We start from the raw sequence: 25,000 nt of genomic DNA, 5'->3' as shown, positions 1-25,000 counted from the left end.
GAGAAGAATGACAGTCCAATTCAGCTTAGAAGTAGAAGAAACTTAACAAATATACTTATAAATGCGGAGCAGCCATTAATCTCACAATGACCGTGTATGAGTGGACATACTGACCAACAGGCAGACCCAGGACGTGTTCATTTGAAGGTAGTGCGAAGCGGAACTTTCTCGTGTCATGACTGGCAATCTGAACCACAAACACAAACGTTACAAAAACATGTAGTCCGTGAACACATTAGCTGGGTTTGCAGGCAGAACCCGGGTTACCTGTTTATCAATCAGCCGGAGTGCATATTTAATATTGGGGTCCTCTAAGGTGATGGCAGGTCTCCTCTTGGAGAAGAAAAGTCTGAAGAGGATGTTGATGATGCTGTCTAAGCTGCCGCGGATCAGCTGAGAGATAAAGGTCAAAAGCAGAAGGATTCAGACCACCACCAGCTTAGCATTAGCTACCAACTGTTTGAGACCTCTGCGGGGCGTTGTCTGGCTAAAAGTCATTTTGTTTAATCCTTAACGGGAGAAGTGAGTCACGCCAATTCCTGTGGGCAGGCCCGGTGTGGCTGAACTTTGTTTGGAAAACGACTCATGTTAGCTTTTGCTAACTATGTGAAATTAGCTTAAATAAAAAGCGAATATGACCAGGTTAAATGAATGAATACTCACGCCAATGATGTAAGACAGCATTTTAAGTCCTTGTACACAACTATGGAGCTGTTATCTTTGCGGAGAGCTGCAACACCAGACTTCGCTGCAACTAAACTGTCTGTGGTCTAAACTGTTATGTAAAGCTAAGTTAGCTAACATGAAGAACTTCCGGTTTAAGCTAACTTCCGGTTTTTTATGGCTAAAATCAGATTTCTTTTTAATATCACTGCATTTATAAGGACAATCCTTGACCAACTATTTGAATTAAAATATATTGTGATTTCATCAATATTTAAGTCTTCAAATGGGATATTATTGATTTTTCAGACGGATATTTGTACAAGGAAGAGGCACGTTTTCACAACTTCCGACATATCAACGGTTAGTGTTCGCTAACTTAACGTGAGCGTCAACGCAACAGCGTTCACCGCCGTGATTACGTCACTTCCGGAAAAATCACCGAAAGCGGAACATTCAAACCTGCTTTTTAACTTCCTTCTCAACAGTTAACATTTTGCTTAATTATAATAACTTATAAAAGAGATGAACTTTTTTTTAATGCTTATCGTCCCCCCAACTTTATATATAAATATGTATATATATATATATATATATATATATATATATATAAAGAAAGAAAAATGGAATAAAGAATAATTAAGTGATAAAAAAAATATCATTTAAAGCCTATTTAGCCCATTTCTCCTTAACCATTAAGGCAAGGCAAGGCAAGGCAGTTTATTTGTATAGCACATTTCATGTACAGGACAATTCAAAGTGCTTTACATAAAACAAAGACATTACAGATATTTAGAATAGTAAAAGGCATCAACACATAATCAACACATAATCACAATAAAATAATAAATTACATTAAAATGATTAAAAGCAAGATAAGTTAAAAAAAAGTTACCGTGCAGATTTCATGCATGGCACATGAGAAAAGAAATGTTTTTAACCTGGATTTAAAAATGTCTACATTTGGGGAAAGTTTAATCTCCACTGGCAGTTTGTTCCGTTTGTTTGCAGCATAACAGCTAAATGCTGCTTCTCCATGTTTAGTCTGGACTCTGGCCTGGACTAGTTGACCAGAGTCTTTGGACCTAAGAGCTCTGCTAGGTTTATATTCTCTGAACATATCACAGATGTATTCTGGGCCTAAACCATTCTGGCATTAACAGAATTCATGATTTCTTCATGATTTCTTCCAAAATATTAACAGTTAATGCACTTTTTGTATTCTCGAGGGTTAAACTCTGTTTTAAACTGGTCCTGATGGAGGTTTGTCTTCCTTCCTGGTTCTGGTCCTGATGGAGGTTTTCCTTCCTCATCCTGGTTTTTGTGCAGCTCAGGATGGCGGATTGAACCGGAGAGAAGATTTGGTTTCTTTGGCTCGGTCTTTATTTTTATGAACTGGTTTATATGAACACAGTTATTAGGTCTGTAGTTGAATGGTTTCTTTAGGCGTCATGTTGACATGCCATTGGGCAAGGTGCTCTGGTGAACGTGTAAAAGCTTTTAACACTACAGACAAATAATTGGGGAATTTGCTCTGTAAAAGGGCTTTGTGTCATATAGTTTGGTTAAAATTCCCTCACATTTAAATTAGAAAAGTTATGGATCTGAAAGAAATCAAACAATTTCATAAATAAGATTTTAACAAATTACTTAGTAAAAACAGAAGAGCCTTTTAAATGTGATCATTTTTGGAGGCCATTTTAATTAATGAAAGTCAGGAATGACGTGCCTCGTGAGAAACGTACTGACTGGATGCAGCTGATTATCACAGCGAGATGCTGATTCTTACTTTTTGAGCTAATGTCTGTCCTCTTTGTCTGCGTCCTGCATCTCTTTCCTCCTGCAGCTGCGACGCATCCTTCATCTTCTAATGAAACGTTCCTGTAAACACGACTCAAAACCTGCTTCCGACCAACAGCCATCATCTTTTAAGTTCTTGTACAGAAAACTTGACACTTCGGTGAAATGTGGTGCATGAATTCTAATTTAATGAAAAGCTCAGACAAAGAAGATAAAATGATATATTTTAGACAGAAAGACAAAATATCTAAAACTGAAGTCTACAAAGCAAGAAAGCGAAGGTTTAGTTTAATCAACCTTTTCTATTTTATGGAGGATGAAAAACAGATTACTTGAATCCCAACAGCGATGAAATATGTCTAAAAATCTGCATAAATGATCATGAACAATAACTAAATTAACAGTCTTACAAACGTAGAAACAATGTGCTTGATCACATCCAATAAAGAATGTTTCAGGAAATAAAGACAACACATTTTTAAAGGTACTTGAGAAAAATGAAGAAACTGAGCTTTAAGAGGTCACCCTGCCCTTTATAAATGTGTATAGTGTGACAGGACAGAGCATATGAAAACTTCACTAATGAAATGTATGAGTATTAACATTTTAATGAGTTTTCTTTCTCAGCAGCAGCCTCACATCTATAAATCACTCAGGAGGACAAAGTCTTGTCCTCATGCTCTGGCTTCGAACACATTAGTAAATATTCACTGATGGAAATCGATCTTTCCACAGGGAAAATGAAAAACTGCTTTTTTTGTTTTCCTTCAGGCTGCTACGGTTCCGCTAGCGTCCTGTAGATGGCAGTAGTCACAGCGTTGCGCTCAGGCAACAGAAGGTCGGCTACACATGCCTGGTTCTGCCTGCCGACTGGATGGTTCCACTATCACGCATGATTCAAAGGTAGGATTCTTTTTCTGACGCCTGGTCACAGATACACAAGGAAGGTAAAAACATCCAGTGTGTGTGTGAAGCTGTGGAGAATTTATTAGAGTTCATGTTAAGAAATGTGTGTTACAGGTGACCTCCTGAGAGACTTTGCCAACAGTGTTTGAATGTAATCATGTGTTATTGTGCACAGGTGTAAAGTGCAACAATATGTTTCACTCCCATCAAACTGAACTTATTTTAACACACTTGATATAATACAGACACGCCTGCTTGTATGCATTCAAATCCATAATTACACAGACTGCAAATCCAAAAGAGAAAGCAGGATGAACCAGGGTGGGGTTTCCCAGAGAGAAGGAGGACTCAGAATTTCCACCACACTGTACAACACTGTAACAGCGAGGCGGCAGGGTTCCTGGTGCACAGTGAAATGTGCAGCACCATCTAGTGAAGTTCCACAGTGACAGTAAAGTGTGTGATGGCACCACACAGCAAACGTCTTTCAAATGTTTGGCTCATCATTTGTTGCCATTTTTCATGGAAGATGTTTTTATTCATCGGCTTCCCGTTGAACCCAGAACAGAATTTAAACTTCTTCTTAGTGACCAAGATCCCCTGGATCTTAAAGATCTCAGACTCCCAGGTTTTCCCATCAGAGCTTCACTCAGACTGCAGATTTACTGCTGATTCCTGGAGGTTCAACTGGAGGCAGAAGGTTCAACAGGTATCAGACCCCCTCTCCACCTTCATACCATCTTCAACTTTCCTTCCTGGTAAATCTTCTAGCAGGTTTGGTTTGGTGACCCTGAGCCATCCTTTAGTCCCATGCATCATGGGACGTCCCATGATGCACCGGGCTCCTCTCCGCTGGGGGACGTCCCATGATGCACAGGGCTCCTCTCCACTGGGGGACGTCCCATGATGCACAGGGCTCCTCTCTGCTCTCTTTCCTCTCCATGTAGAAATATCTGACATCATTGTTCATCTGTGTTTCTCTTCTTTCTCAGCAGGAATCCCAGGATTAGAGTTCTGCTGCTGGTTCACCCCTTTTTCTTGTCCTCTCCACCTCCAACCGCTTCAGACAGATGGCCTTCCCTCCTGGTTCTGGTCCTGGTGGAGGTTTTCCTTCCTGGTTCTGGTCCTGGTGGAGGTTTTCCTTCCAGGTTCTGGTCCTGGTGGAGGTTTTCCCTTTCTACTGTCTACTTTGTGACGAAGCCGTCTCGTCACCGACAGCTGTCCCTACTGAGTCCTCTCTCTCTCTCACTCACACACACACAGTTACTCGCCTGGTCAGTCCCGCGGGGACAAACTTGCGCCCAAGTCCGACAGTAAACACAGAGGAGTTCCATCTGCTTCACGCAGCGATTCATTAAAGGTGCACACTTGCTGGTTTTACTGGTTATACTGGTTATGTGGCGTTTGTTGGTTACTTACCATCCTCTCCTGGCCCTGCAGTGGTTTTGGTCAAAACCGAGGTAATAGCCAATTCACAGTTAAGAAGCCGACCTGGCCGACATGTGGAAGTGACGTCACGATCAAGTGATCACTCTGGTTCGCGCCAAACATAAAAAAAAAAAACAATTACTTCTGTATTTATGCCACTGTGATTTGTTTTATTTTTGTATTATTTTATTTTTATGGAAACTAAAGAAGAACTTGACTAAACTGATGTGTTTGTATAAATGAAGCATGATTGAGTCCAAGGGGAGGGGCTTAAGAGTATTTACATTTCTTTTTGGGTCATTCATTGAGTTGCATTGATGGCAACTGAAAAGATCTTTTGGAGTTTGACTATTGGAATATTTTTTGGCTGGTCTAAAGAGCATGTTCATGTCATTTTCTCACTTTCTTTTAAATGAAGGAGTTTTGTACACGAGCAGTGAGTCGCACCAACGCTGATCACGGAGAAAAAAAAAGGACATGAAAATGTCTGTATCAACAGGAAATAAAACATTTTTATTGATCATTTGTGTATATGAAGTTATATAACAACAGTCAGAAAACTCCACAGAGTGAATCACTACACAAAGTGAAACAAAACTGTAACACACCTCATCAAAAATGAAGGTATACACAGCGAATCTAACTCAGCAGCTCGCCCTGGCTGCGAGCGATATGGCAGGAAAGAACACCCCAAACAGTTCTACAAGAGTACAGAGAAAACCTCCACACACAAAATACTCAAGCAGGCAGTTGATATACACAAAGGCAACTAGGATCTTTCTACAGCATCAGATTCTAACACTTTACACAGCTTTGCTTTTTGAAAGGTCAGTGAGGCTTTTTGTGGGCGTCACTGCAGAATCTGGTCACACGAGAGCTGAATCAGCTGTTTCTGGCTTCAGCCGGACAGCCCGATGTTCATGCAGTTAGACTGGGAACCGGAAGAAGAGGAGATGATAGCTGTTGCTTTCGTAGTACTTTAAAAATCCAATAGGTCTCCGGTCATTATTTCTATTTGGTATTTTCCTTGAATTTCTCTACTTTCATCCATTTTTATTTTTTATTTAAATCTGAAGCTGTTCTGGTTCATAGCATGAGAAAGGTCAAAAGGAGGAGCCCTCAGCGAAGGAGGGACGACGCTGAGTTTAAATATATTTCATGATTTTTGTAACGCTAACAGACGTGGGAGCTTTTACCCCATACAGAGTCATGGCAGTTGCTCATAATAGTTGAAAAGTATGAACAAAATTACTATATAGACTTTTTTCCTTTACCAACAAAAAGTGCAAAGTACATCTAATAATTTCACAGATTAATTAATCTACACCAACACAGTCCAAACTGTACATTCAGAGTTTTCATCTCAAATATAAAAGGGCAGGAAACCAAAATAAATTCATTAATAAGTTAACCATGGCTGGAGATATTTGCTGTTAATAATCATATTCCTGTCTCTTTATATTTAGTCTACATATACATTTCTGACATGAAGATGTGGATATATACATGGTATTTTTATATAAGGGACATTTATCTTGTTTGGTATTGAACGAAGACTCCCTGAAGCTCCTGATGCTGGAACGGTGTCCAAACGGAGAAAACAAGCCTGCTAAAAGGGAGGAAACCCTAAACAAGTCAACGAGCTCCAACCTGAATCTACGTGTGCTGTTTCCCAACCACCGCTCTGGAAAGGACAGAAATCATCCTCTGGGGTAAAGTCCTGGTTTCCTGGGCGCCGCCGCCCATGTCAGCACTCTGGGATGAACATACAAGTATTGCACAGTGCTCAACGAAACGCTGTGAAGTAAACCTGCTCGGGGAAAACGTGCCAGTGTGTGGGAGGGGCATGGCATTAAACGCTACGACATCACTACAGAACAAACTCGCTACCTACTGATAAATCTACAACTCTAAGCACACACGGTAGTCACAGTGATACACAAAGCAGTCTTTACAGACTCCTGGAATGACAATAGTTTTTCATAATAGTGCTATCACCTACACAATAACATTGAAAACATTTATGAAGTCCTCCTGAAGCTAGCATCGAGTATAAGAGAACCCTCTGAAATCTGAGGTCTCGTGGAGTCCTCCTTTCCTATTAGGATCCGTAGTAAAGGACATGATGGACTAATTGTCTACGCAGACCATTAACTTTTATGGTTATTCCTGCTCTCTGGGGGTAATCAGCAGGTGGAACCAAACACCCATTCAATGATCAACGATCCAACAGCATCAGCCCAAATTAAATCCGTCAGTCATGAACAAACATGTCAACTTGTTTAGATCTTTAAACTGTTTAAATCTGATGAGGAAAGTGTGAATATTAGTCATGTGTAATACTTCCAAGTTTAGTATCTAAGACCATGCAGCTACATACAGGGCTAATGTCACCGATGACTAAATCCCAATTCATTTTCATGACTTGAAGCACGACTTTTCCTTAACTAGTTAAAACCCAGGATAGAATCTGGGCAAAAATTATAAGTATTTAGAAGCAGTAGAATGCAAACGTGTAATTAGATGAAGTCAAATATATTCAGTACTTATGCATTCCTGTATTTTTTTAAATCATATAACAGTTCGGTGAGATAAATGCATCATGTCATGGTCTAAGCATTATTTATACTTTTGGAGTTGCTGAAGCTTAAACGATCAGCTGCACTTTGAAAATGAATATGTTAAATGAATCAAGTAAGGCCAAAGATGTCTAAACCACCGTTATTTACCTGAACAACGGCGAAAGGACTCTGCCAACTCCCCTTACCTCTGGGTCCGAAGTCTGTCAAGAGAAAGTCAAACTAAAGAATTCATCTTGTTAAACTGGTATTCATTGATGTCGATACCAGTGTTTGTATTGATAGAGTTGATATTAGGCTCAATGTGCCCTGCACTAGTAGATATGCACCGGTGCAACGTGCGGTTATTTCTTCTATCCAGAGTTTGACAGTATTTTTCTGTTTGTTGCAGCTGTAAGTTCCCCATTCTGCAGCAGCTTTTCTGAAGTTATGTCAAATTCACAGTGGTTTTTAAAATGAAAAGTGATTTATTACAATAATATTAATCCATATAAATGCAAATTCCGATATCCTAACATTATTAATTGAAATGATCATACTGGGAGTAATTCACCAATCAGCAGCTTAGGCCATGTTCACCCTGCAGACAAACGTGGCCCAATCCCAGCTTCGTTGTCCATATGTGACCCACATCACTTTTATATGTGGTCCTAAGTAGCTGATGTTTCTCGAAGCGACCTTTGTTTATCGCTTTTGTCCGACTTTTACATCACTGCATTGAGACAGATCTCGCAGTTAAACACAATTTTCTTCTGTACGTGTAGGTCACTTCACACTGTGGAGGCCGATGGAGGTTGCATTGAAATTATAATGTGACCAACCACAAGACAAATCTGAGCAAAAAAATATGAATTAATGACTAAGACCTGCAGTGTCAACGTAACCTTATTGTTCAAAGAACAAAAAAAGCCTTAAAAATAGAAATTTTTGTGTCAGTCGATGCAGAACGCTGAGAATGTGTCATGCAAGGACCTTGGTGGTGCTTTTAGATGGTAGATGCTTCACACTTTTCCTTTTCTATGGCATAGTGTGGCCGTCTACTGTTTGATATTACAGCTGACAACGGATATACAGTGGATATAACAAGTCTACACACCCCTGTCCAAATGCCAGGTTTTCGTGATATAAAAAAATTATAGATAAATAATTTCACAACTTTTTCCACCTTTCATGTGACCTATAATCTGAACAACACTAATTAAAAACAAACTGAAACCTTTCAGGGAGGTGAAGTAAAAATAAACAACTGAGATGATGTGGTTGCATAAGTGTGTACACCCTTCTATAAGTGGAGATGCGGCTGAGTTCAGATTTAACCAGTTACATTCAAACGCTTGTTAAACTGGAGTCAGAACACACCTGTCACCAATTAAAGTGCCTCCGATCAACCCCAAATGAAGTTCAGCTTTTCCTGACATTTCATCTTCCAGCACAAGCCATGGTCTGCAGAGAGCTTCCAAAGCATCAGAGGGCTCTCATTATTCAAAGATATCAGTCAAGTGAAGGCTACAGAAGAATTTCCAAGGACTTAAATAAACCCTGGAACACAGTGAAGACCATCATCATCAAGTGGAGAAAATATGGTAGAACATTACCAAGAACAGGACATCCGTCCAAAACTGATGAGAAGAAAACTAGTCAGGGAGGCTGCCAGGAGGCCGACAGCAACACTGAAGGAGCTGCAGGAATTTCTGGAAAGTACTGGCTGTGTAGTACATGTGACAACAATCTCCCGTCTTCTTCACATGTCTGGGCTATGGGGTAGGGTGGCAAGATGGAAGCCTCATCTTACAAAGAAAAACATCCAAGTCCCGGCTTAATTTTGCAAAAAGACATCTAAAATCTCCCAAATGCATGTGGGAAAAAGTGTAATGGTCTGATGAAACCAAGGTCGAACTTTTTGGACAATATTCCAAAAGGTATATTTGGCGCAAAAAAACACAAAACAAAGAAAAAAAAAAAAACACTGCACACCACGATACCTACAGTAAAGTATGGTGGTGGCAGCATCATGCAAAGGGGCTGTTTTTCTTCAGCTGGAACTGGGGCCTTAGTCAGGGTGGAGGGAATTATGAACAGTTCCAAATACCAGTCAGTGTTGGCACAAAACCTTCGGCCTTCTGTTAGAAAGCAGAAGATAAAGAGAGACTTCATCTTTCAGCACGACAATGACCCAAAGCTCACATCTAAATCAACAAAAGAATGGCTTCATCGGAATAAGACTGAGGCTTTGGAATGGCCCAGCCAGAGTCCAGACCTGAATCCCATCGAACATCTCTGGGGTGATCTGAAGATGGCTGTGTACAGGAGATTCACTCGCAATCTGTCGGATTTGGAGCGGTTTTGCAAAGAAGAGTGGGCAAATATTCCCACATCAAGACTGTGCTGTAATAAAAGCCAAAGGTGCTGCAACAATATTAGTTTAAGAGTGTGCATATTTATGCAAGCAGGTTATTTTAAGTTTATTTGATATTCTCCTCTTTAAAGTTTTCAGTTTGTTTTTCAATTGCAATGTACAGGTTATAGGTCACATGAAAGGTGGAAATAGTTGTGAAATTATTTGTCTTGCTGTCATTTTTTACATCACGAAAACCTGGCATTTGGACAGGGGTGTGTAGACTTGTTATATCCACTGTATATCAGGTAGCACGGAGCAGCGCTGCGGTTTGTAAAAGTTGCATTAATATTGCAGCGACTGGACTAAATTGTAAGGATATGCATGTTTTAGAAGGACTGGCTGAATTTGCATTCATAGTTACGATTGCAACACTGCAAACTCCAGAAGGGGCTGATTGTTAGAACTGAGCAGCTAAACCCAAAATTCCTCTAAATAAAAAGGTAGCACATAAATATCCAAGATAAGGAGAACTAAAGTTCTTTGACCTGTTTTTTGCATCCCAGATCAGAGATAAAAACTGGTTTACGCTTCTTGGACCTTGTGGACTTCAAGACTGATACAGTTTGTGGTGAGATGTGTAATCAGAATCAGAAAATCAGAACATGTGATATTAGCAAACATTGAATCGTTATCCATTGAATCAATATATCATAACATGATCTTACTCATGATTTACACCCCCAGTTGTCAATGCCAACAAGAAAACAAAGCGGAAGGACAGGTGTTCATCTCTGGCTCCCCCTGCAGGTGTCCTGAAACAAACATCCACAAAATGTTTCCTAAAGAAGTCAATGAGCAAGTTCAACGACATCCAGTGCAAAACAGCAGCCACATAAGAGTTTAAACTGGCAGTAAAACATGGCTAGCTCTATTGTCACTGTGAGAAGGCAACGCAAAGCAAAGACTGCGATTCAGGGCACCACTGCAGCCAAAGACATTGTTCCCAATACACGAAAGCTACAACCACCGGTACGCGGGAGTATGCATGAAGAGAGGCTCTCCACACACGTCACCTCCCTGATAAATGGCAGTGTTTAAAACTCGACTCACCTCCGTCAACGTTACGCTGACCTAAAGTTTAACTTGGTTTTTGTCTTCTCTGAATGAAGGCAAGGGGATTGTGTCAGCAGCGCTTCCTTCCCCTGGTGTCACAGAGCAGCCCTGTCCCAGCCTTTCAGAAAAGATTGTAAAAAAAAAAATCATGCAGTTCACTAAAAATACTCAAAATGCTAATTTGCTCTAAAAAAAAGTCTTAAAATTAGTGCTCCCTCTTTGTTTTAAAGTTGCAATTTCCTCTCAAACTCTGGCCTGAATGTGACGACGAGGCCGTTTAAACTAAATATCTTCAGACGAGTTTAAGGACACAACGGCTACAGCTAAGTGCTTCTTTTTTTTACCACGTAGGGTTGATTTCTTCAGAGTTAGGACTCAATTTTGTGTTCATTTTAGGAAATGAGCCAGCAGAAGCTGAACATTAATTTTTTTCCCAGCTAAACACACACTGCACATCCTCAACATTAAGTAGAAAACATTGTAAGAAATCATGTGCTTGTAGAATATTCAGCAGCATAATTTTTCCACAGAACCATAGTAGTTAATGGCCTTGTATTTCTGGAGTTTTGTGTGAATATAATAATCTGTTTGTCTTTCCTGCGATGATGTTTTTGCTAAACTTAAAGCCAGATGTCGTCCTTTACGATGTGATAGTCTTACTAGCATCTTGCAGGTTGGAATTCCTCTTTTTTTCTTTTTTTTTCTGGAATGCAATAAGGTAATAAGGTAGAATTTTTAAATCCTGGGATATATATAATATTGGCTTTCCTCTATATCTGCATTTACATAATTTAAAATAGAACATCTTATTAAAAACATCAAGATATACACAGATTAGGAAACGGGTAACAACATACAAACACACAAACTAGAAATAATTTTTGTCTGCATACTTATATATACAACTGTGGTACAATAAATTCTTTCAGTCATGCGCTATCTATACAGATCATATTGCTTAAAAGAAGGGGGCATTTGGTCGTGGCAGTTAAGGGCTCAGAGATGGAAAATCAGCAGTTGCTAAATCAGAGAGGAAGAGAAAGAAAAACCTGACAGATAAAAAGCGGAATGTCGTGAGGCTCGGAACAATCGACGTGGAAAATCAGGAGGTTGATATCAGGAATAGAGGCTGAGCTTAAATGGTTGGACCCATATATCACCGAGGTATTTACACATACTGGCTAAAGAGTACTACAAGGCAGGTGCTAAAAGGGCCCTGTCTATTTCTTGGTGGAGAGCTGAGCGTCCACTTCCTCCTCGGGCTTCAGCACGTGCCACTGAGCGATGGGTCTCCTGGGGTTGGCCAGCATGTCAGACCAGTGGCGCAGCTCCGTCCCAGAGCTGTTGAGCCCCACAAAGACCTTGCCGATGGCATCGTTCTTGCCGATCTTGTCATAGTCCAGAACAGTTATAACAATTTGCACTTTCTGGAGAGAGGAAGAGAGGAGGGAGCAGAGAAACACAACTGTAAGCACATTTTACTTCTTATACCAAAAAACTGCAAATTCCCATGAAGTCACCCATGTGTTTTCAGTTTGTGGATTTTTTACTTTTATCGCCTGTATGTGGATTTTTTGAGCTACAGAAAACGTTCAAGAGATGGAACGAAGCCAGAACCTGAGGACGCTGCCACCCAGCCCAGCGTCTAACAGGTGGAAGACAGCAGTCGGAGGGCTCTCAGGTTGGACAGGTAGGAAGTTGTGTTAATGGTAGCGCTAAGCTAACAGCTAAAATTTTACCACATAAAATCAAACAAAAAATGTTGCAGCATCTTAAACTCTAAATAAAGGCTTGACACTGTAACATCAGGCCATCGTTTACTTCTTGGCTATCTTCTGAAACGAAGACCCATAAAAATGGACAGCGGCTGCCTCAGTAGCGTCATGCTAATAATCGGTGGAGTTTGTACGGAGTTGTGTCAGATTTGTTGGTGTACTGCTGTAGTTTTGTAAAGACTTAAAAACTTTGTTCTTGTCAAGCTATGACGATAGCTATGACATTTCTTATATTTGGAGATAACATAATCTTAGTTCCTGCTGTAGTTCCTTTAATTCTCGAAACTATTTGTCAAACAAATTCACTTAAAAAAATCCCTTAAAATTTGCCCTATGCTTCCTGACAAACCAATTCTGCCTTTGGTTAGTCAGGGCATTGTCAAACAACCTCAGTTAGGTAAAGTCTCAGAATTGACTCTCACACATGCTCCTTATCGTACATGATTATTAGGAATGGATGCACTGTGATTTCTAACAGAAGCATCAGTTTCACTGTTGCTAGACGAATAATCGTCATCCACAGAAGGCATTAGAGGGGCAGGAGCCCCTCGCCTCCCCTCGCAATCCACTTACGATACATTGAAGATTCACACCTTTACATTTTAACCCAGTCTGTGGCAGCTGCGAGTCCCGAGTTCGGATAAGCGGCAGAAAATGGATGGACGGACGGACGGATGGATGGATGATTGGGTGGATGGACAGATGGATGGATGGACGGATGGATGGGTGGATGGATAGACGGACGGACGGATGGGTGGATGGATGGAAGGATGGAAGGGTGGATGGACGGACGGACAGATGGGTGGATGGATGGACGGACAGATAGGTGGATGGACGGATGGATGGATGGGTGGATGGACGGACGGACAGATGGTTGGATGGATAGACGGACGGACGGCTGGATGGATGGACAGACGGATGGACGGACGGATAGATGGGTGGATGGATAGATGGACGGACAGATAGGTGGATGGACGGACGGATGGATGGACGGACGGACAGATAGGTGGATGGACGGACGGACAGATGGTTGGATGGATAGACGGACGGACGGACAGACGGATGGACGGACGGACAGATGGGTGGATGGATAGATGGACGGACGGATGGATGGAAGGATGGACGGACAGATAGGTGGATGGTAGGATGGATGGATGGACGGACGGATGGAAGGATGGACGGACAGATAGGTGGATGGACGGACGGACAGATGGTTGGATGGATAGACGGACGGACGGACAGACGGATGGACGGACGGACAGATGGGTGGATGGATAGATGGACGGACGGATGGATGGAAGGATGGACGGACAGATAGGTGGATGGTAGGATGGATGGATGGACGGACGGATGGATGGACAGACGGATGGACGGACGAACAGATGGGTGGATGGATAGATGGACGGACGGATGGATGGAAGGATGGACGGACAGATGGATGGACGGACGGATGGAAGGATGGACGGACAGATAGGTGGATGGACGGACGGATGGATGGAAGGATGGACGGACAGATAGGTGGATGGACGGACGGATGGATGGACGGATGGACGGACAGATAGGTGGATGGACGGACGGATGGATGGACGGACGGACGGACAGACGGATGGATGGAAGGATGGACAGACAGATAGGTGGACGGACAGATGGATGGGTGGATGGACGGATGGATGGGTGGGTGGATGGATTTATCATGGATCACTGATTGTGGATTTACCATATCGAGTCTCTGGTCACCTAAAGGGTAAACTCTCCATCACAATTTACCTCCCAGAGTTACAAACTACCGCTCCTGAGAAATTGTTGATGATGTAAGGGATAACGTTAGGTAAGCTTAATACGCCATGTAATGAAGTACTGAATCAGGCTCCCTGATGGCCGGCTGAGGTTAGTTGCTTTTTAAAAGGGGCAGCTTCAAATTGATTATTTAAACAAGGCTTTCTCTGATAGGAAAAAAGCAGACAGCAGCGTGACTGATTTATGTACTATTAATGATAAGTTTTTTTCTCTCTGTGAAGTCCATTATTTTCATGTTCCTTTGTCTGGTACTTCGTATTTCTGGCCTTAGCGCAGGACTATCAGACCACCACCGTGGTGTTATTCTGCACAACAGATTACGTGACCAAACACCATGTTGACCAAACGCCATGTTGCTAGGCAACGTTACTGTACCCAGTTACAGAAAGTTCCTCCATCTAAACCCTTGAAAATGTGGTTTAACCAGTCCAGGCAGATGGCCATCTTTCTGAAGGCTGGTTTTCCTTCCTGGTCCAGATGGAGGTTTTCCTTCCTGGTCCTGGTGGAGGTTTTCCTTCCTGGTTGTGGTTCTGAAGGCTGGCTTTCCTTCCTGGTCCTGGTCCTGTTGGAGGTTTTCCTTCCTGGTCCTGGTGGAGGTTTTCCTTCCTGGTTGTGGTTCTGATGGTGGTTTTCCTTCCCGGTCCTGGTCCTGATGGAGGTTTCCCTTCCTGGTCCTGGTCCTGATGGAGGTTTTCCTTCCTGGTTGTGGTTCTGATGGTGGTTTTCCTCTCCACTTTCTCCTTGTGCCGCTCAGGATGGAGGATTGAATCAAAGAGAAGATTTGATCCAAACTGTTGGTTTTCTTAGCTGGGTCATTATTTTATTTTATTTTATTTGGTTTTACACTCCCCTCCACAAGTATTGAAACATAGATTTTCTATACTTTGAGGGGATTGTATATGAACACAGTTATTGTAAATTGGACTATTGTGGATCATATGATGGATTTAAGTGGATTATATTGAATCACGAAGAATTGGCACAAACTGATTATATGTATAAAGTACCTTGTTGTGAATTGGCACTGTATAAATAAAGCTGAATTGAAAGTAGGGGTTTTGATAGGCCTTTGTTGTTATTTAGTTGGAGCAAATAAAAAGAATTTTTTACTCAGCATGCTGTGTCATACAGCAGAAGGGTGACAGACACCTGTCAATCAGCGTCACAGGACACGCCCATTTTTAATGCAGGGCTGAGGTGAGTGTGTCAAGGTGAGGAGGGTAAAAGAACATGCTGTGAACGGAACAAAAAGAGGGGAAAATTAGTGAAAATAAGCAACGAAGTGGAAGAAATTGTGGATAAAAAAGGACACACAACATCAATAATGTGGAAGTGGTTTGGCTCCTTTAAAAGTGACGACGTCTCAACAAAGCCAGCCTGCAAAACATGTGGTCGGCTGGTGCCAACCAGGACTGGAAATACAACAAACCCTTTTCATCACTTGAAAAAGTGTCTGGCAACTACACCGAGAACATGAAAACCCTGGCAAAACTCGCGGTAAGTCCAGCAAGTGTTCCCTCAAGGCCCTAGCACTTCTGCTGCTGTTAGCGGGGCACTGAAACAACAATCATCAATACTGTCCTCTTTCGCTGCCATAACACCTTATGAGAAGAGGTCTAAAAGGAGTAGCGATACTACTTTCCAGAGTACCATTCTGCTGAAACAATCAGCCAAGGCTGGAGGACGCCCGCCTCTCGGGGCACAACAGAGGACAGACAAGTGTGAATAACGACACACACGGCGGCTAACGCTGTCCAGGGTGCAGCACACACCGCTGGACTCGCCTCCAGTGTTTTGGTCACTGGCTGCATCTGGCCATCAGTAAGTAAATGAACATTTTGAACTTTAAAAGCATCCTAACTGCTTTTAGAAGGCACATATTCGTTATATCAGGGTGACCTGACCTGAGCCATGGCTGTGTGCAGTAAAGTTGTCAGTGCCTTCTCTTTATCATGGAAAAAGAAGGCGGCTATTGCTGCAGCTCAGGAGGAGCTCAAACCCTCAAAGCACAGGCTGATCACTGACTGGCCACCAGCTCACTGGCGGCGTGTTTTCAGCCCTGGTGGCAACATGGTGTCCTGCTGCAGGGCAGCGTTCAAGCCAGATGCTGTGGACAGACTTGTTTATCTGGCAGAGAATCTTCAAGGTTCCCTAAATGATCTGCACTAGCTGAAACAAAGCACATTTGTTTACACTTTGCTCTATTTACTCTAGACTGATTCTTTGCCTGGTAATGTAAAAACGAACCAGCTCAAAAATAGTATAGACAGGTACTCCTGTACATTTTGAACTCACGCTTTTATTCAGATTTCTACCTCCAACATTTTGAGATTTAAAACCTTTTCTAATAAATATATTTAAATATGTGTACATGTTGACCACAAAAATTTCAAACTGCACAGATCACATCCACTGATTGGCTGGTGCAGGCCAAGTTTTACCAAGTTTTATGTCACAGAACCGGTTTTAGTTGGATTTTAAGAAGCTAGCTTTTTGTTTCCTGTATGCTTTAACAGGACTACATCTCTCGGCTGGCCTGGGAACGCCTCAGAATCCTTTTACTTTATATTAACATGGTGTTGTATAATTGTCAGATTTTAGCCACACAGACTCATTTTTATCTGCAGTCTGCAGCAAGTTATAATATTAAGGTTCACAGGTTTTCATTTAAATGCACAAGATGTTGGTGTTATAAAGAAATCAATTTCACTTCATCTGACCCACTTATTTAGTTTTCTGTTAACACAATAATCTAATCAGCCATCACATGTCAGCAACGCAATACATTAAGTCACATAGACATGGTGAAGACAGGGAAGAAAGGGGATTTAAGAGACCTTGAACGTGACATGGTTGTTGGTCTGAGTATATACTGGGATTTTCCACCCACAACCATCTGAGAGCAGCAGTTGTCTGGACCAGAATGCAGCAGAAGACACACCGGGTGCCTCCTGCCAGCTAAGAACAGGAAACTGAGGCTACAATTCACACACACTCACCAACACTGGACAATAGAAGATGGAGAAACGTTGCTGGTCTGATGAGTCTCCATTTCAGCTCCACATCCAGATGCTAGGCTCAGAATCTGCTGGAAACATCATGAAAACATGGATCCATCCTGCCTTGGATCAACGCTTCAGGCTGCTGCTGGTGTAATGGTGGGGGGAGATTTTCTTGGTCCACTTTGGGCCCCTTAGTACCAACGTGGCCTGGTTTAACCAGCACAGCCTACCTGAGTATTGTTGCTGACCATGTCCATCCCTTTATGACCACAGTGGAGCATCTTCTGATGCTACTTCCAGCAGGATAATGCACCATGTCACAAAGCTCAGATCATCTCCACCTGCTTTCTAGAACATGACGATGAGTTCACTGGACTCCAACGGCCTCCACAGCCACCAGATCTCAGTCCAGTAGAGCAGCTTTGGGATGTGGTGGAACGGGAGATTCTCATCATGGATGCAGCAGACAAACCTGCAGCAACTGTGTGATGCTGTCATGTTAATATGGAGAAAACCTCTGAGGAAGGTTTCCACCACCTGCTTCATCTATCTCACCAGGAATGAAGTGGTTCTGGAAGAAAATGAGGTGTAACCTGGTACCAGAAGGTGGTCCTGATAAAGTGAACAGTGTCTGCATTGAAGAAAATTTTAGGCAAAAAAGTGGCAAAACACACGTTCAGTGTCAGTGAGCTCAGTCTGTAAAAGCAGATGACGGTTTACCAGCATTTTGATCATATTAAAAGACTGGAAGAATTAACGGACCAAAGTCTTCTCAGAAAGGTAACGTCTACCAGACAGAGTAGGTTTTCATCTTACTCCACTGAATGCTGGAAGAAAGATGGAAAATGGACATTTACTGACTCACTATTTTTTTTAAATGTCGGTGGTTGATTTTGCTGTCAGGATTCTGAGTATTAAATTATTTAACTGCATCAGTTGGTAAAAACGTTGCTACCTGAAAGCTTTAAGATTGTCGCTTTAAGTGCTGTCCATTAAACACCAGATATGCTACATGTAGACAACAGGCTGCCTGTGCAGGTTTGTACACAGGCAGGAGGTGCACGGGGCTGTGGTGGGCTTGGCCCAGGGGAGGAAAAGGCAGTGAGTAGAACGCCTCCTTGGTGTTGGCATAGAACAGGTCCAATATTTTATTGTCTCTAGTGTGGTATGTGATATATTCGGTGAATTTGGGCAGAGGAGAATGAAGAGGCATGACTGAAGTCTCCAGAGATGAGGAGGAGGGCATCAGGGTGCTGCGTCTGCAGCCGGCTCAGTGCTGAGAGCAGGACATCCCAGGCTGCATCAGCGTTAGCAGAGGGGGGGACGTACTACAACCATGAGGGCATGAGTGAACTCCCTCGGCAGGTAGCAAGGCCTCATGCTGAAGGCCAACTGTTGAATGTCTGCAGCAGTGCTGCTTCCGGACAGTGACGTGCCCCGGGTTACACCAGCTACCATTAACAAACACTGCCAGCCCCCCTCCTTTCCTCTTACCCTTAGATTCCCCATGATGATGGAGGGGAGCATAGGCCGGTAGCGTCTCCTCCTGGCATGGCACTTGGCCCCAGCATGGCATCCCCGTCTCCTCCTCTTCAGCTTGTGGGGAACACTGAGTCGCTCTTCAGGTAGCACCTCCGTGCTATGCAGGGCTATGCAGGGCTAACAGCTGATCCCTGCTGTAAACAATGGAGCCGTGGCTTCCCGTGAGGTCTCCAGACACAGTAACAAAAAGTAAAAAAAACAAGTAGAGCCACCAGTGCAAACTCCGCTAGTCTTGAGTGCAAGATAAAAGATATAAAATACACAAAAACAAAGTAGTAAAAACAGAAGTAGTGAAAATTAAAGCTCAGCGGTGAGAAGCAGCTGCCGCTACAGAGTGAGTGAATCTTGATTTAAAATGAGATGCAGGAAATCCAGAGGACTGAAGAGCCTTCAGTGATGAAGATGTTCTTACAAGTGTTCAAAAAACCTCATCAATGATGGTCTCATGAATGCACGAATCAGTTCTGTTTTGGAGACGAGGTAAGAAATGTCGCTTCTGAGGCTCGTAGCAGAAACCTGTGATTTGTGAGCTGTGACCAGCTTCATCAATTTCACTCAATTACCATCCTGCCTGAGGGGATCATCTTGTTTATAGAGACTCCTTTTTGAATGTATACATTTTTCATTTTATCTCAGTAATGCATCAGAAAGAAGAGTCTGACTTCACTTTGTCTCGAATCAAAGCCGAAACATCTCACTTTGTAATTGTATACTTGGTTAAATCCATCTAAATGATGATGTGCATGGTAATTATTGTAAGACACGCTGCAAATAGCTCTGAGATAAATACTACAGGCACTAACAGAGTGCAGAGAATCACTTCCAATGAGCAATTGGCTTGTCAAATTGCAAAACCGAAGATGATTTAATCTGAATTGCCTTTGATTACACTATTATGACGAAAAGCCTCCAAACTTGATTATTTGTTAAATGAGCTCCCACTTGTCAATGCTGATATACACCCAAATGTTTGCTGCTTTTTACTCGGCTATTTGACTAACAAATGTTGCCAGTTACTTCTTAGTGGATATTGAGTAAAAATGTACCTGGATTTGTTCAAATGGGACTTCAAAGCTAAAGGACTCGTTGTAGTAAGGGTTGAGGGTGTTCTTCTTGATTGTCGTCTTCTTCTTTTTCAGCCTCTTGCCGTTCTGCATCAGGTGGATCTTCACGTATGGATCTACAGAACAGGAGTAAGGGAGATGGTTAAAGTAAGAAATACTGACGTCTGTAGGGGCAGTGGTTAGAAAATATGTCCCTCTGCCTCCTGAGTGTTTACATCATTAACCTCCTTTTATCAAGAGCCTCATCGGCATCTGTCCGAATACCATCTCGAGTGGCACCCAAGTGCTCTGCTTAGTTTGTCCTCATCCTCTCAGAAGCAATCATGCAGAGTGTATCTGAAAACAGCAAAATACCTCTCACTCTAGTAAATCCTTCTAATTTGTTTAGGCAAGGCAGTTTGTTTCTGCAGCACTTTTCATGTCCAGGACGATTCAAAGTACATAAAACAAACAGCATTACCGACAGTCAAAGAACGCCTTCAGAAACAGGAAAAGGCAACAAACAGTCACAATAAAATCATCGATTACATTAAAAGATTAAAAGCAGATTAGTTCGAGCACATGATGCATATTTCCTGCAGAGACGAGAACACAAAGCTTTCACCAGGATTTACAGAGTCTACGTTTGCTGAAGTTTCATCTCCACTGCAGCAGAACAACCCAATGCTGCTGCTCCATGTTTAGCCTGGACCCTGGTCTGGACCCTGGACTGGACTCCGGCCTGGACCCTGGTCTGGACTTTGGCCTGGACCCTGGTCTGGACTCCGGCCTGAAATTTCTGCTTTCATTTAACGTCATTAAGCAGGTGAAATACACGTTTCTCAGTGATGTGGATATAAAAGAGGTCAGAGACGGTCTAAAGGTGTTCATTATAGAGGCGTCTAGGGGAGGGGCTTAATGGCAGCCATCTTTAGAGGCTGATGAAACGATGAAGTCATGAAATAACAGAGACTTGGTGGACAGAGATCTGATATTTCATGAAGTTTCCTCTGGCCTCTGTTGTATTCTGAGTTATACAAGGTACAGTTACCAGATTAGATCCGTTCACCCCACAAGCTGACCGTGTTTGATTCCTTATTTTACTAACACAGGAATCCTGCTGGGTCCAGATCTCAGAACAGCTGTCAGTGGTAATGAAACTACAGCGAGGACCCTGAATGCATAATTTCTAAATCTCATCAAGCTATATGTTATTCCAGATAGAACATAAACAACAGAGGAAGAAAGAGACGTTTCACCATGTGATGAAAATATGAGCTGATAGTGGATTTGATGGGAAAAGCTGGAGCAGGAGCAACAAAAGGCTGAATAGAAATACTTTATTAGTCCCTTCGGAGAGCCCTCAGGGAAATTTGGGAAATAGTTTTAAAGTACCTGGTACAAACCAGAAACACCTGGAGGAGCATTGGACAACTAACCAGGTTACCTGGCAACAGGTCAGTAACATGATTGGGTATAAAAGGAGCATTTCAGAGAGGCAGAGTCTCTCACATGGAAAGATGGACAGAGGTTCACCAACCTGAGACAAACTGGGTCTAAAACTGTGGAAAAATGTCAGATAAATGTTCCTCAAAGTAAAATAATGGAGACTTTGAAGATCCCAACATCTATTAGAGCCCGACTGATTGATTGGATTAAATTGGCTGATTGTGGTATATTCACCATCGTACGTCTGTTTAAGAATACTGGTCACTGACGTGCGCTATATTAACCGGAAACAGTAAGCTGGATATTGTCCGTGTTATGCTTCTACCAGGCCTAGTAAATGCTGTTAAAACGTCATCCCTGTCTCTGTATCATACATTTGCCACAACTGGAAAATAAATCTTCACAAGGAGAAAGAGGACACTTGGTGTCAGTACCAGGGAGTACAATGGTCCTTTTTGGAAGAATCAACGAGCCAGAAAACGAGCCGTGGTCAGCGTACATGAGCGGCTCGAACATTTCCTTGAGGCTAACGACATAACGGGCTAACCAGCCCGTCATGCAGCCGAGTAAAAACATGGCGCAGTCAGCTGTGATTCTGGGGTGAACTTGGACTCTTCTCCGTAGGATTGCTTCATCAGTGGGCTCCAAAATTAAGCCTTTCAGCGAAGACTACTTTCAGAAAATGATCTCACTTTCACCAAAGCATTTGAGATCTCACTAAACATGAGACGGCAGTCAGCTCAGAGGCTCTGAGGGTGAACATGTCGGAGCTGCCAGCGTTCACATGGTGAAACTACAAGGGACAAAAAGCTGCTACAGATGCAAAGGGAAGAGTCACCATGCTAGTCAGTGTCATTTTAAAGAGACTAAATGCCATATTTGTGGAAAGGATGGACACATTAAAAAAGCATGCTGTTCCAAGATACAGGCAGCAAATGTAAATGTACACACAGATGGAAACAGACAGGAAAAACACCAAGTATGTGGAATTTGAAGGTGAGACTGATTTGGGAGTTTTTACTATTGTGAGGAGGTGGAACGGTGCAAAGAGACATTGTTGGTGTTGGTGTTGATTTGGAGATGGAAATAGATACTGGTGCAGCTAGGAGCATCATATCACATTAAATCTATAAGAAGTCATCACACCTGCCACTACAGAACAGCACAGTCAAGCTTAGAGCTTATAATGGAGGCCACATTCCTGTTCTGGGTCAAATAACAGCCACAGTCATACATGAAGAACAGTCTAAGGATTTGCCACTGTTAGTAGTTAATGGAAAAGAGGGCAACTCTCTGTAGTTGAAACTGGCTTGAATGTCTTGGCTTAAACTGGCAACAGATAAAATACCTGCATGAGAAGAAAACACTTAAAGATGTGCTGAATACATACTCTGGAGTATTCACTGGGTTAAGGTTAGCCGCTGGAAACTCTGAGGAACATTAAGTCCTCTATTATGTTAAACCTGAGATAACACTTAAGTTTTGCAAACACAGACCCCTCCCTTTTTCCATGAAAGAGCGAGTGAAGGAGGAGCTCAGGAGACTGGAGGAAGCCAACGTCATTTCTCCTGTGAAGCACAGTGATAATAAAGTATGCGTAAACCAGGCTGTTCAAACTGATAGCTACCCCTTACCTCGTTTAAAAGAGCTGTTAGCAACCCTCAGTGGAGCAAAAGTCTCAAAAATTGACTTGATGGCTCATGCCAGCTTATCAGCAAGTGTTACTGGATCATGGCTCAAAGAAATACACCTCCATTAACATACATAATGGACTGTTTGTCTACCACAGACTTCCTTTCTGAATCAGTTCCACGTCCTCAATTTTTCAGAGGATTATGGAAAACCTGATGAAAGACCTGCCTGTGGTTGTGTTTCTAGGTGACTTGCTGGTTATGCGCTGCTCTGAGGAGGAGCACCTTCACAACCTCGAGGGTGTTTTACAGTGACTCCAGGAAAGTGGGCTGCAAGTGAAGCGCACAAAGTGTGAGTTTGGTTAAACTCAAATGGAGTATTTGGTGCATGTGCTGGACGAGCTGGACATTCACCCATAAAAGGACGAGGTGAGAGCCATACAGGAAGCACAAGCCCCCACCAATGTCAAAGAGCATTCTTACACAGATAGAGGAAAATCTGAAGGTGTTTAACACAAAAAGAAACCAGCTATCAACAGAGCAAGTCTGTGTTCTGTGGGGAACCAGACTCATTGCACCAACAAAATTGAGATGGGCAGTGCTAAAGGAAATTCATACAGGGCACCAAGGCATTGTTAAATCAAAAGCAAACATGTATGATGGCCTTGGGCCCTTTGCTCTGGCCGTCCTGGATGGCCAGTGCCTGGCGGGGTCGGTGCTGCTGATTTTGGCCACCGGTCACAGTCACTGAGGTGTTCAACCTTTCTCTGAGCCGGTCTATGGTCCCTGCCTGCTTTAAAAGAGCCATCATCATCATCCCTGTGCTGAAGAGTAGTGATGCAGTTGTTTTCACGTTAGCATAACAACATTTTAGTGATTTGAGGTAAAAAATTACAAACTGGAATACAGTGGAAAGTAACTATAATATCAGGATCTTCTCTAAATTATACCCAGTTGGCAGGAACGCATCACTGTTGGAGTCCTTTGATGCTGCAGACAGGAACTAACCCTATTCAGAGGGAGGACGTGGAGTTGTGGACCACTGATGCTGCTTTTTGGGACAAGGATTTTCATCTGTCTGCAAGGTTCAGGTTTGTGTTGATGGTCAAACAACAGGAGTTCGTTCTTAAGACTATGGCATCCTGCTTTGTTATGTACAGCATTAAGTAAGAAAATGTTGTAATAAATATCTGTATGAGTTCATCTTGGAGTGAAATGTGTCCCTGAGCTCAGCTCACATTAATTCAACAGACCTAGATTCAGTCGGTAAGGACGCTGCAGAGGTTGCCGTCATCAAATATTCAGTAAAACAGCCATTCTGAGGTTTTTAAAAATAAAACTTTGGATTAAAAATATTTCATAGGGTAGAAACATAACATCAATCCCTCTCATTTGTTCACACTGATGGTTATTGTGGCATTTATATATTTATTTATGCATTTTAATGGTAATTTCAGTTTGCATCACAAAGTATTCTATAAAAATTTAACTACCACTTCCTTTCTTCTGCTCAGTGTAGCTGCTTTGAAAGAGATTTTAAAAACACTAACAAAGAATTTTCTTTAAAAAATGTACGGTTATCGCCGATACTGGCTTGTATTTCACTTGGTATTGGATCGGAAAGAAAATGAGTGGTATCGCACATCACTACTGAAGAACGAGTCTCCAGCCAGCCTCAATGACTACCGCCCCGTGGCCCTCCCCCCTGAAGTGCTTCTAGAGACTGGTCAGGGGCACATCTGTGCCTCCCTCCCCGAGTCTCCAGACCCACTTCAGTTCGCTTACCGGCTAAACAGATTCACAGATGACAAGCCCACAGGAGACTCCGTAAGGATGCTGTTCATTGACTTTAGTTCAGCTTCCATCACTACAGCCCCACCACGCTCTGCTCCAAGCTGCTCAGCCTGGGGCTGAACTCCACCCTGTGTGCCTGG

General features: G+C 42.5%; 2 protein-coding genes across 12 annotated transcripts in view; both read right to left on the bottom strand.

Moving 5' to 3' along the window:
* Window positions 1-966, bottom strand: part of LOC121634541 (NADH-cytochrome b5 reductase 3) — an 8,132-nt gene extending 7,166 nt beyond the window's left edge. Inside the window, exons 1-3 of the mRNA XM_041977244.1 lie at window positions 664-966; window positions 268-393; window positions 115-187 (exon numbers count right to left, since the gene is read on the bottom strand). Coding sequence (XP_041833178.1) covers window positions 115-187; window positions 268-393; window positions 664-684 — 220 coding nt within the window. The 5' untranslated portion in view covers window positions 685-966. The remainder of the gene's footprint in view (window positions 1-114; window positions 188-267; window positions 394-663) is intronic.
* An 8,769-nt stretch (window positions 967-9,735) lies between these two features.
* Window positions 9,736-25,000, bottom strand: part of syt1a (synaptotagmin Ia) — a 274,765-nt gene continuing 259,500 nt past the window's right edge. For all 11 annotated transcript variants that reach the window (XM_041978100.1, XM_041978099.1, XM_041978101.1 and 8 more), the window contains 2 exons: window positions 19,990-20,123; window positions 9,736-12,254 (listed from right to left, as the gene is read on the bottom strand). In XM_041978100.1, the coding sequence (XP_041834034.1) occupies window positions 12,048-12,254; window positions 19,990-20,123 (341 nt within the window). In that variant the 3' untranslated portion in view covers window positions 9,736-12,047. The remainder of the gene's footprint in view (window positions 12,255-19,989; window positions 20,124-25,000) is intronic.

Source organism: Melanotaenia boesemani, chromosome 23 (assembly GCF_017639745.1).
Source record: "Melanotaenia boesemani isolate fMelBoe1 chromosome 23, fMelBoe1.pri, whole genome shotgun sequence".
Classification (NCBI taxonomy): domain Eukaryota; kingdom Metazoa; phylum Chordata; class Actinopteri; order Atheriniformes; family Melanotaeniidae; genus Melanotaenia; species Melanotaenia boesemani.
The sequence above is the reverse complement of the archived record's forward strand: the minus strand, read 5'-3'. Positions and strand labels throughout refer to the sequence as shown.